The 13,050-nt window shown below is 37.1% G+C and overlaps 2 protein-coding genes across 3 annotated transcripts; both read left to right on the top strand.

Moving 5' to 3' along the window:
- agtr1 (angiotensin II receptor type 1) lies at window positions 1-5,112 on the top strand. Of its 2 annotated transcripts, XM_084410898.1 has the most exons (4): window positions 1-84; window positions 2,328-2,411; window positions 3,127-3,222; window positions 3,815-5,112. In XM_084410898.1, exon 4 carries the CDS (start codon window positions 3,864-3,866, stop codon window positions 4,974-4,976), a length of 1,113 nt encoding a protein of 370 aa, XP_084267024.1. In that variant the 5' UTR covers window positions 1-84; window positions 2,328-2,411; window positions 3,127-3,222; window positions 3,815-3,863; the 3' UTR covers window positions 4,977-5,112. The 2 variants fall into 2 exon arrangements, with proteins under 2 accessions (XP_084267024.1, XP_084267023.1); XM_084410897.1 differs by lacking the exon at window positions 3,127-3,222.
- A 1,182-nt stretch (window positions 5,113-6,294) lies between these two features.
- gyg1a (glycogenin 1a) lies at window positions 6,295-13,040 on the top strand. Its single transcript, XM_084410904.1, has 7 exons — window positions 6,295-6,455; window positions 8,105-8,240; window positions 8,363-8,537; window positions 8,619-8,781; window positions 10,446-10,572; window positions 11,225-11,444; window positions 12,104-13,040. Exons 1-7 carry the CDS (start codon window positions 6,449-6,451, stop codon window positions 12,269-12,271), a joined length of 996 nt encoding a protein of 331 aa, XP_084267030.1. The 5' UTR covers window positions 6,295-6,448; the 3' UTR covers window positions 12,272-13,040.
- Window positions 13,041-13,050: the final 10 nt, after the last annotated feature.

Here is a 13,050-nt window from a genome sequence, read left to right as displayed (position 1 = left end):
GACCGAGAGTCAGGACGGATCTCTTAAAGCCAAACGCTAAATTTTGGAACTGATGGAGCAGCTTGGATGTCACGTTCACTAAAGGTAAAAAATTGATTTTTTTATGTTATTATATTTCTAATTATTACCTTCAATCACTATATTTTATCAGAAACCAAATAGATGAGTAAGCTTGTGAGGTAACAAAGAACATGCATTTCAGATAATGTTTTACACATAACCTCAGATAACACACAGTAAATGTTTCATACGCTTTAGATTACAGCCCGGAAAGTACTGCATAATTAAGACGAATTTACAGCGTAACTTTTGGTAATTATAGTGTACCTATAAAGTACTTGCATGTAAGTATAAGGGAACAATATGTATAGTTTGGGGAATAAAGGGGTAACAACCAGGAGAATTAAAAAAATATTTATAATGTAAGTATTATAGAACTAAGTGGTACTTATTCTACTATTATGATACAACAATCTTATATTTGGGAGCAATTTAGCAAGAACATACACTGTGTACCTTTTTGTAATAATTGTGTACCAATACATACTGTATACCCTTTTTCAAAATTACGGGGTACATATCTATGCATTTATACTGTTTTTTAGCGCAATTTTCCACCGGACAAAATTGCGATTGTTAACTCATGATTTCTGTTCTGTCTGTGCGCACCAATCTTGCACTTCTATCTACTCCTCAACCAGACCACCTAGAGACTTCGGGTTTTCGGCATTATGTTAAGGAAGGTCTAATCTCGGGAACGCACAAAAAAAATCCAGGAAAAGATTTACTATCTCTTAGTGTTGTGATCCCATGACGTCAGAAAATTGCGCTAAAACACTCACTGAGTTTTTATTACTTGTTTTTTTTTATAGCAAAAGTGCAGATGTTTAAGTTTGGGCTTACATGTTTCAAGGCAAGTAAAGCTAAAACTATTGAATTTTTATTTATTTTTTATACTGGGAGATATACTCTTGCTCCATGTAGTTACAGTGTAAGTGTGACATTGCGGGCCGTAAATTAAAGTGGTGCTTGTTACCCTCTTGTTCCATGTAGTTACAGGGTAACTACAATAAAAATACATACACAATCTTATATCACTGACTCGGAAACCTTTATTTGAAAAGACAATTTATTACAGTTGGTCTGAGGCGATAGTCTACAGTTTAAAAAGTTTAATATATTGTAATTTTTCTTACAAACACCTATCGTTTCACTTCAGAAGACATTGATCCATCCATTGGTGACGTATGGATGTACTGTAGTTATTGCAGTATGTGCTGATTGATGCTCCAACTTTTAGGAACACATGAGCTTGCATTATATGTATTCCCAGAGATGTATTTAAAAAAAATTCTAAAAACCTTTATTTGTGTTAATCTGAAGAAGGAAAGTCGTATACATCTTGGATGGCATGAGGGTAAAAGATGAGTAAATGGTGAGGATGTATTTCTGGGTGTACTGCATTTTCATTTAATACATAATACAGAATAGCAAGATACATGATTTGTTCTTCAGATTCATCAGTAAAAAAAAAAAAAAAGGAAAAAAAAAAAAGCCAAGCAAGAGAAAAAAGGGGGGACAAACCGTGCTACTGTCTGTCAAGACTTAAGCATTTTAAATAAATTGTTGATTTAAAAAAGCAATTTTAAATGAAAAAGAAGTATTGTGAATCTGTTTTGAATTAAGTTGTTTTTCAAATAAAGGTTTCCGAGTCAGTGATATAAGATTGTGTATGTATTTTTATTGTACTTACTCTGTAATTACATCATGGAACAAGAGGGTAACAAGCACCACTACCTGAAACAAAAGTATCTTTCCCCAATATTTAAGCAAAAGTTGCAATTGTTTTAGTTTTCAGTGCACTTTTGTTAAAAAGATTACAGTATAAATGCATAGATATGTACCCTGTAATTTTGAAAACGGGTATACAGTGTGTATTGGTACACCATTATTATAAAAAGGTACGCAGTGTATGTTCTTGCTAAATTGCTCCCAAATGTAAGATTGTTGTATCATAATAGTAGAATAAGAACCACTTAGTTCTATAATACTTACAGTGTGAATACTTTTTTTTAATTCTCCTGGTTGTTTCCCCTTTATTCCCCAAATTTAACATATTGTTACCTTATACTTACATGTAAGTACTTTATAGGTACACTATAATTACCGAAAGTTACACTGTAAAATCGATTTAATTACCAGTACTTTCCGGGCTGTAATCTAAAGCGTTACCCATTTTTTTTTAACTATAAAGCAGTATCTAATGTTTGTGTGTGTGTGTGTGTGTGTGTGTGTGTGTACTCTGTTGTCTGTCTGGTCATATACAGTGCCTTTCCAACTACTAACCCACCATTGATGGCAATGACAGTGTTTCATGTGTTCAGCTCAGCACATTAAGATTATCTGTCAATGTAAGTATAGTACAATTTCAGAGGACTTTAATGTTATTGTTACTCCGTCACAGTTTGAATGCATAAACTTTCCTCCACTCATTTTGTTAACAGGGCTGATCATATCCATCATTGTAGGGAGGACAAAGATTTTCTTAGACAACCAAAATACAAAAAAATAAACAAAAACAAAGATCTCTTATCAGTATAATTAATTACAGTATTCTATTAGCCATAACTTCCTGAGCAATAGCGGATGTCTGATAAGCATATTAAAATAGATTGGGTGATATTCAAAAGACATGAACCTTGGAATGCAATGTCTTCTGTTATTGGTTGTTGACTCCCTTGGGAGCACGCCTGCATCTGCTTACGTAATATGTGGCTTGTCTTATTACGAAACCAGTGAAGAAACAGCTTGAGCAGAGCAATTTTAAATGCTAATACTGAATAAATGCAGAATTAGAATTCAGTTTCATTGGCCGAGTAAGTTACACTTACCAAGAATTTGCCTTGATGGGTTATTCCAGAAAAAAAAGGTTTTCTTTAAACCAGTTATTCATGATACAATTATTCATGATACATACAGCATACAATATAGACATGCCGTATTCAATATATCAGTATACTGTATATGAAGCCATTTCGAATGTCTAAGCATGCTTGCTGGAAGAAGAGATCAAATCTGAAAATAAAAAAATATGTTGCTCTTCCCTTTGTGATGGTGAGAATCTAGCATTCGTAAGAGAAAACCAGCTAGAAACACATGCTTGACCTTTCGGAGAGGTCAGAAGTTCACCCAAGAGAAGCAGCCTGATGCCTTCCCATTATGGTACAGTTGTGGGAGCAGCTTTGAGAGTGTGACCAGCCTTAACTCTATCTATCTATCTATCTATCTATCTATCTATCTATCTATCTATCTATCTATCTATCTATCTATCTATCTATCTATCTATCTATCTATCTATCTATCTATCTATCTGTCTATCTGTCTATCTGTCTATCTGTCTGACATGAAATATATCTATCTGTCCACCCATCTGTCCGTCTGTCTATCTATCTGTCTATAGGCTATATCTGACATGAAATAATAGTTCAAAAAAATCGAATTAAGTTTTTGTACATTTAAACAAAATCTAAAATGTTTGCATATATGTTTGATTTTGAATATCATAATTCATACATCAGGATTTATGGCTCATAGAGTATAATTTAGGAGAATATGGAGCTCATATGGAGGAGGAAAAAACATCTCACTTTTATTCAGGGGCCCATATTAAATAATATTAGCAGAGAGACATCTGGTGTTTGTTGTAAGTATCGCACCTTCCAAATGGATAAAAAAATAAATAAAAAAACCTGTTGAGAAAATGCATGGAACATTTTTGCCATATTAACCATCTTTATCCACTCTGTTCTTACAGGGCTCCTTTAGTGATGCAACTCTTTAGGCTGTGAAAATAAGTCTACAAAATGGACAACATTACCGCCAACCATAATTTGGGACTCAGTCTCAAGTGTAACATGACCGGGAACCACAAATTCATCTTCACGTTCATCCCCATAGTCTACAGCTGCAACTTTATTATCGGAATTGTAGGCAACAGCCTGGTAGTCGCTGTCATCTATTTCTGTTTGAAACTGAAGACTGTTGCCAACATATTTGTTTTGAACTTAGCCGTGTCAGACTTGACTTTCCTCCTAACCCTGCCCATTTGGGCCATATACACCGCGACAGGCTACAAGTGGCTTTTTGGAAGCTTCCTATGTAAAGCCGTTGCTGGTATGGTTCTCTTTAATCTATATACTAGTATTTTTTTCCTCACCGCTCTCAGCATTGACCGGTATCTGGCGATCGTTCATCCCGTCCAGTCCCGGCGGTGCCGTACGGTGGTCTACGCCCGTGTGACGTGCATCTTGGTTTGGGTAGTTGCTTTTCTTTTAAGCCTGCCCACAGCCCTTATCCGTAAAACCCACTTCATCCAGAATATCAATGTCACTTTATGTGGCAACCTAGACAAAGATCTTCCCAATGTGCTGGCAACTCTCAGTCTGATGAAGAGTGTTCTTGGGTTCCTTCTGCCTATCACCATCATCCTCACGTGCTACTGCCTGATCGGTCGGGCTCTGCTCAAAGCTCGGGACATTCAGAGGAATTCGAGATCGAACGGGGACGAGGTCTTGAGCATGCTGGCCGCCGCTGTGCTGTCGTTTTTCCTTTGCTGGGCACCGCATCAGATCTTCAACTTCATGGACATGCTTTTTCTGCTGAAAGTGATCACCAACTGCGATGTCATTGAGATCATTGACACTGGAATGCCGTTCACCATTTGCATTGCCTTTTTCAACAGCTGTATGAACCCAATCCTGTACGGTTTTGTTGGGAAGAACTTTCGCAAGAACTTGCTGAAGCTGTTGAGGTGTTCCTCGACTTCTGTGGCCTCTCACCCCACCCTCAGTTTCAAGATGAGCTCTCTCTCGTATCGAACCACGGAGTCTTTCCACCTCTCCGTCATTAAAACCTCCTCGCTACCTAAAGCCACACGAGAAAACCAGGAAAACAAGAAGGGAATGAATCTCCAATGAATCATCCTTTTAAACTCATTGATTCAATTCAGAAGATATATAAACTCTTGTTTATTGTGTTCTGTCACTTGATACTGGAATGGGATCAAAATATAGTGATTAATCTGTCTGTCTTTTAGGCTATAGTGTGTAAGTTCAGTGTAAATACACTGCAAACTGTCATTACTGACATGCTGGTCTATGTACATTTTGTCCTACAACATTTTGTCAAAGCAATTTTATGACCAACTTTTCACCTTGCCTGCCAAAGGGACCAAAACATGCTGAATCTATATATTTTTTTCCCATCAATCAAAGCTGAAAAAGTGTATTTTAAATACCTTTATGTTTCACCAATGTGATGAAATCATGTATTCTGTTACCCTGGTTCCTGCGTCTCATAGATCTATTGATCAGTTCAGGGGTTTTCAAAGTTTTTTATGATCCTTCATAATTCATGTAAAGTAAAGACCCATGTTTAATGACAATTAATCTATTTAGAATTTATACATAAAAATATAAATATGTAAGACACTTTACTGTCTATTAACAGTACGTTTACGTTTCTATTAACTTTTCTAACCACAAGTATTTTATTCTGTAACACCTATAGTTTTATGTTTCTAATCTATTAATTCTCTATGAATCAAATGACATTAGACCAGTGTTTAGAAAGGAAAATGAAACCACAATAATGCCAAATTCTGTCATTTTATTTATTTATATGATTTTATTTAAATTTTTTGCACTACTTTTCTAGTCTTAACTTTTCCACAGTATCCCCTTATCACTCCCTTGTGGCCCCCTGGTGGTCTCCGGCCCCAGTTTTAAAACTTCTGGATTAGACTGTCATGGGGTCCTACAGGATATAGTAATTTTCACGTCTGCTGTGCTATCATGGTTACCATCACTGTCTTGATATAAATGATCATCTATGATAAAAGTTTTATTTTTCTTCCACCATAATGTAGCTACTCCAAAAAAAGCTCTAATGGTTTGTAAAATTGTTTATTCTTTTGATAAATGGCATTTTGCAATATTTTATTCTATATAATGTACTTGAGTCTGAAAATGTATAGGTTAAGTGGTTAAAAAAAAAAATATATGAAAGTATCCTCAATTTAATGACTAATTCATATTTCATCATGAATGCTTTGTAATCATTAGATGGCTTCAGATTATTTTATTTTTTAATGTTTGTGAAGTAAATTAGACGATACTGCTAAGACAAAAAGGAGCTGCATTTGAACATGAACTAAAACCTTTATCATTTTAAATTTCATAATTAAAAAATGTGAGTTTTGAAATGTATTTAACAGAAATGTTAAAAGCGAGTGGTAGTGTGGGGGGCGTGTCTGTTGTCAGGGGTCATGTGACCATGTAAAGTCATGTCACTAGTATAAATCCTCTGTCAGACACGTAGTCTACTGCTTCTCTCCCAGCGTTTCTAACAGTGGACTTGCATCCGGTTCGGTCTAGCTGTTACATGAGTCATGGCAGGTAGGCAACATTATGGACGTCACGTATCGTCTATGCCGGTAAAATGAAGTAAATTACAGTTGTGTTTGCGCAAGTTAAAAGTGGTTTGGGCATGGAGTCCTAACCACGCGCTGCTTCTGAGGTCGCAGGACTCGTTGGATATTAGAGCTCAGCTTACATTTCATTTCAGCATTGTGTAGACCGCGTTGTCCTGTAATATTTGCCGATGTAAACAGTTTAGTGTCTGCTATATTGCGTAAATGGCCTAGTCGCCTCTCGTACGCAGTATGCGTGCAGCCGTTGGCCTGTCATGCAGGAAGAAGAGATGCCGTTAGTTTGTCACTTCTATCCCGGGTGAGTTCAGTTTGACCGTACAGAGAGTAGGCTATCGATCACACAGCGAATACGGTGCTAAAAGAGCGTTTTCCCTCGCTCGGATGTATTGCAATCAGTTTATCTAACGTGCGCTAGTGCATAAGTTGTCTTTAAATTAACGCTAACATTAACGTTGTTGTTGTTGTTGTTGTTGTTGTGCAATAGTCGTTGGCCATCTGTGTTCAAAATACAAAACGAGTGCAGCGACGCGACATATAATTCCACCTCCGCTCAAAACGTCCTGTTATCTTCTAGCTCCACTCCGGGTTTTGTGGTTTCTAGTGATGGAAGTCATGAAAACATGTAACTGTTACGCTGTGACTTTCAAAATCCGTTTTAGTCCGCATCCTCACATAAGCTGGTCTGAAAAAATCGAGTTCTTTATCAAGAGGAGTGATAAAAACAAAGTCCTAGTGCTATATCAGCCCTCTTGGATCAATGACGCTTGGCCAATCAAAGTATTTTAACAAACTGTTGTATTCACCTTTTTCAATGCAAGACTTCCCATTCATTACTTGGTTGAAATTAAATCAAAATGGAAGTCTTTAAAAAAAAAAAAAAAAATTTATGGCGTACTGCGGTATTTATACATAATTTATCCATGCACGTCATTATTTAATTCACAAACCCTTGCAATATTTAATCAAAATAACTTTCCTCTCTCCTCTGGTGTTTACTGGCTCGAGGGCGGGACGACCTGTCATGAGAACACTGCATTAGGAAACTACAATGATCCAATCAATTGGACAAAATCAAGTCTCACTCTAAAAAAAAATGTATTGTTCGAGAAACCGTTTCATTCGGACATATGAAAGCTTGTTTCTGCCACTGAATAAAAAAATTAAAAAGGTAATTGATACAGAATTGTGAGATGAAAAAGGCGATATTATATATATATATAGTCTTATTCCGAGGCAGAAACTAGCTTCAGTACAGATATGTCACAATAATGAGGAAAAGAATCGCAAATTCCGTTTCATGTCGACTGTAAGTAACACCAAGAATAACAAAGCGCAGTAAGTGGTAAGACTATTTAGGCTATGATGATTATGATAATAAATAATATAACAAATACCAGTTTGCATTAAGCAGCATAACAGACCGTTTTGTACAGTTAAGGCAAATTAATTTGCCAGGCTTCCTTTGTCAGACACTTCCGAGTTAAAAATGGCTGCACCCACTCTTTAGTTTTAAAATAAGGTTGATAATGGCTATTTTTTTTTATATGCAATATAAAGAAATTACATATGAGAATGCGTAAGTGATGGTAATGATTGTGTTTTTGTTTAATGCAGACCAGGCTTTTGTCACCCTTGCTACAACTGACAACTATGCCAAAGGAGCAATGGTACTTGGCAAGACCTTGAGGAACCACAACACATCGAGGAAACTAGTGGCCATGATTGGGCCCCATGTCTCAGAACCCTCCAGGTAGAGTGTTTGCTGTGTTAGCACAATTAAATGGGTTTTCAACTGCTTTGCTTTGTCCACAGTGCAGAGTGTTATCTATAGATCAGTCAACCTCACTTTGTGCTCTGTATGCTACATTTCAGAGCAGTGCTTCGTAAAGTCTATGATGAGGTCAGGCTGGTGGATGTGCTGGACAGTGGGGATACTGCACACTTGGCCATGATGAAGAGGCCTGACCTGGGCGTCACCTTCACCAAACTTCACTGCTGGACTCTTACAGAATATTCCAAATGCGTGTTTATGGATGCAGATACTCTAGTGAGTGCTGCCTCTCAGTGCTGGTAGTGATGTTTTCATGATGTCTTTGAGGGTTTTCTAAACCGTGTTCCCTCTTGTTAGGTTTTGTCTAACATAGATGAGTTATTTGAGAGAGAGGAGCTCTCTGCTGCACCTGATCCCGGCTGGCCTGATTGCTTCAACTCTGGTGTGTTCGTCTTCCGGCCCTCCAATGAGACGTATGGGAAGCTTCTCACCGCCTGCTCAGAGAGTGGCAGCTTTGATGGTGAGTGACGCTCTTTAGTCTTGTTATATTTATTGAAGAAGCTATGGGGGGTGTTTTAATATTCCTGGACTTAAATTGAGGTTTGTAAAATAAGCTTTACCACGTATTTAGGAATTCATTAGAAAAAAATGGTCCCACTCCTCCAGCACAACTTGTAGGCTATACGATATTTAAACCTCGGTCTGTGAAAGTTGTGCAAACTTGAGCTCAACATGGCAATGACTGAGTTCTTTATCAGTCATGTAGGCTGAACACAAGGTGGCTCTGTGATTTTTTTTTTTTTTTTTTTTTTTTTTTTTTTTTTGGGTGCACCACTCCACCTGAGGGAGTTATTCCTAAACTCGGTGTGGGATGAAGTAAACAAAGGCCTCTTATATGAGAGACTCCTACTAGACCTTTGTGAAATCACTTTTGGTTGTACTTTTGACTCTCAGGAACCCTCAGAGTTTATACCTGATCACATGATATATCATGATGTACCTGATAAACCTCAATCCCAACTATTGAAGATGCTGTATTTGTCACTTCGTCAATGTTTCTGTGCTTTGATGTCTAACCCAAATGAATGGTTTGCTCTTTATTTAGAGACCTAATCTTGAACAAAGAAATGAGCCTCAGAAATTATCAGCAGGCCTCTGTTTTGAAGGTCTTTGAGGCTATCAGATTTCTGTTTTATCTCAGTCACTCTGCTTTTAAAACCACAATTGCATCATGTTTTTATCTCTCTATGTATATATAGCACAACATACAGACTCAGAGGGTTCTTGTAGTGTGATTGATTAGTCCCAGTAACAGTGCCTAACACCCTATGGCTCCTCATCAGAACTCATATTTTCAGACTTTCAGAGATAAGTTCACCTAAAAAAAGAAATTTGTCATTTACTCACCCTAATGTTGTTCCAAACCCATATAACTTTCATTTGTCTTTGAAACACAAATGAGGATGGTTTTTAATGAACCATGAGAGAATTCTGTCTCGCCATTGAAAGTCCATGTAACTGAAACTTTTGATGCTTCAAAAAGTTCATGAAGGGAAAAGGGGGGAAAAAGGTATGAATCAAGCAGTTTAATCCAAGCAAGCATGCTTGTGCTTCTGTCTATCATATTTTATGTGCATTGATCAATGTTTACATGTAAATAAAAACCTTAGTTAAATCTATTCATTATATAAAGTGGTCTTGTCTGTAGACTTGGATTAAACCACTCAATTCATATGGATTCTTTAAGGTTTCATGAAAAATGTCTTAATTTGTGTTTTGCAGAGAAATGAAAGTTATGAGTTTGGAATGACATGAGGGCTGTGAGGGGATTGAACTCTCTTTTTTTTTTTTTTATTACATGTTCTCAGTCATAGTCATGTATAGGACAACATGTGCTTTTCATATGTAACATGAGTCTCATGTTCACTGATAATCTGAGGTCAGCAGGACTGAGGTCACTTTTTTTCTTTGCTGACATGCCCATTGAGAAACCAAGTAACAAGGTTAAGCAAACAGCAAAGCAAGTGTCTCTTGAAGCAATCTTCTAATTGCTTCATCTATTTGGGGAATATTACAACATTCTGTAAATTTTTCATATTTTTCACAGTGGAGCGCCTAAAACCGTTGCCTAGACTTGAGGACTGGGCTATTTCTTATTCGTTTTGTTTGTCTTGTTTCCATCAGGTGGGGATCAGGGTGTTCTCAACAGCTTCTTCAGTGATTGGGCCACGGCAGACATTTCAAAACACCTTCCTTTCATTTACAACCTCAGCAGTATCGCCATCTACACCTATCTCCCAGCATTCAAGCAGTGAGTGAGATTTAACATGCTAGAATTCTCAAAGGGTTTTGGAAGTTGGTGTTCGAGCAGATGGGTTACCTAGTTCTTCACATGTTGCCTTCATTTGTTCTCGATTTTTATTTTATGAATGTTAGGATTGCTTGCAGATGTCAAGTATTTGTAATTTGCCGTGCCAAGGTCAAATTAAAACCCAATTACACAGCAACATTGAAACACAGCACCAGAAATCCTTTCTGTTCCTGGCCTTGCACTTCAACTTCCTCCAAATACATTCTGCCCTCCAAAAATAGTGGGGCTATTTTAGGGTCTATACACAGAGCCGAAATGTCATTTTGAATAGTTTGTTACATGATCTTTTTTTCCATTAGCAACACATTCTGTTATCTGGTTAGTCAGGCTCCCATTAGGATCAAATTTAAATGCACAGTTTGTACCTATATGCCACAAACTGACAAAGATCTTAACATACCCATGACTAATATTTGGCTTTATTAAAATAAGTTTAGGAGGCAATTTTTAGGAACATTAAATTAGTGCATAGAAACAAATGTGTATTATAACTGGCAGGTCCCTCTTTAGCACTTCCGGTTGGCCAGTGTTTGGGATTTCCGAATCCTTGTCATTTTGCCGGTTGCGATCTGATCATTCCTTATTCCCTTAGATACGGCCGTGATGCCAAAGTTGTTCATTTCCTTGGCAAAGTCAAACCGTGGGATTACAGTTATGACACCACAAGCAAAAAAATAAAGGGACAGTCCCAGGATGCTTCTGACATGCACCCCAACTACTTGATGCAATGGTGGGAGCTTTTCTGTTCTTCAGTATTGCCCCTCATGAAGGAGGAATATGGTGACCAGCTCTTCCTTTCCGGATGCACAGAGGTAAGCTCCGCTGCTGAGACTGGCACAATGATCATTGTATAGTTTTTGGCCAGTATTGTGTTTTTTTTTTTATTGTTTTTTTTTAAAGGAATTAATTTATATCCATTTGGAATTAATTGGATTTGTATACGTGAATGAGTGCTGCTCATTACATTTTTATAAGATTATAAAGACTTTATACACAGACAATTTCTTTTAAACGTTGCTTTCTGTTGGTCAACACCGTAAATTCACATGACCAACAGAAACGCATATTCCTATTCAAATATTTGATTGTGCCTGTGAACATTTGACAAATAGTCAATTTGAATGCATCCTGAGACCAAGAATTTTAATTTTGTTTTATTAGCTTTAAACTTTATGTAGCTTTTAACACCTTATGTAGTTTCACTTCACTACATTTGCTTTCTCCTACTGTGCAGGAAAGAAATAATGAAGTAATACAATTTTTATGCAGAATTGTTATGCTAATTATCATATCAAATCATCTGATTTGTTCTACTGAGTTTGTTGTTTGATCAGTAGTGCCACTTCCATATATTACTAAGAAAGTTATTAAATCCTTTGTTATAACGTTACTGATAAGGTTATTTTATAGTCTTTAGACATTTTTAAATGTATTTATTGTTTGTGATTTTTGCTTTCTTTCCCCCCCTCAGGGTGATATTCACGATGATGTGGCTGAGATGCACATATCCCATCATCCCCCTCCACCTCAGATGTCGTCTCAGGAGCGGAAACAGAAGTGGGAACAGGGCCAAGCTGACTACATGGGACTGGACTCTTTTGACAACATAGAGAAAAGGCTAGATTCTTTCCTAAAGTGAAAGGCGCTTAGGTACAGATCATCAGATTTAGTTTTGTACTTTGTACAGGACATGAAATAACATTAAAAAAAACAGCCTCCTATGATTTTTATACCTATCCAGATCATCTATGCAGCTCAACTACTCAATCTCTTACACAGTGTGATTGCGACACTTATTCGAATGAGACAGTGTGATTGCGACACTTATTCGAATATGACAGTATGTCACTTGCCTCATTTCCAGAGGAGATGTGACACAATTCAGGCATTGTTTCTGATCTCACTGAACAAGACACTTATCTTTTTATCAAATCCTATAGTATAAATAGTCTTACACCTTTCAGGTTTTACCGCTTTCTTTTGCCCTTCATGTGTTTGTGAAGATCAGAAACATTTGTTGGAAAAGAGAAACGAACAGCAAACAAAACGATACTAAACCTTGTCAGTGACTTCAGCATCCCAGATATACTAAACACCACTCCAAATTCAATTTTAATCATCTAATGACCGCCTTTGCAATGATATTGTTTACAAGACACACTGTGTGCTGCCAACTCGCTTAAATCGCCATTACTGGCTCCGATACACTTCAACTCTTATTGAATGAACCAATGTCACTCCGCTCTTGTCTACTGTGCAGTCACTCCCTGTAGCAGGGAAAAGGTACAAGTGTTTTGCTACACCTAGTTACTACTGTTAATGTTGTAGCTGTTAACTAGTTTGTAACTTTCCTGTAACGCTGCCCCCACCTGTAACACCTGAAATAAAGAACTAGTAACAATTCCCTATTTACTGTGG

This window comes from Rutilus rutilus (assembly GCF_951802725.1).
Source record: "Rutilus rutilus genome assembly, chromosome: 6".
NCBI lineage: Eukaryota > Metazoa > Chordata > Actinopteri > Cypriniformes > Leuciscidae > Rutilus > Rutilus rutilus.
This window is presented reverse-complemented; position numbering and strand designations above follow the sequence as displayed.

What these genes read in the sequence shown, in the direction of transcription:
- agtr1 (XM_084410897.1), top strand. Translation starts at nt 3,864, where the DNA reads ATGGACAACATTACCGCCAACCATAATTTGGGACTCAGTCTCAAGTGT.
- gyg1a (XM_084410904.1), top strand. An exon ending in AGAGAGTGGCAGCTTTGATG is followed by an intron (nt 8,782 to 10,445) that starts GTGAGTGACGCT and finishes TGTTTCCATCAG; the next exon opens with GTGGGGATCAGGGTGTTCTC. An exon ending in TCCTTTCCGGATGCACAGAG is followed by an intron (nt 11,445 to 12,103) that starts GTAAGCTCCGCT and finishes TCCCCCCCTCAG; the next exon opens with GGTGATATTCACGATGATGT.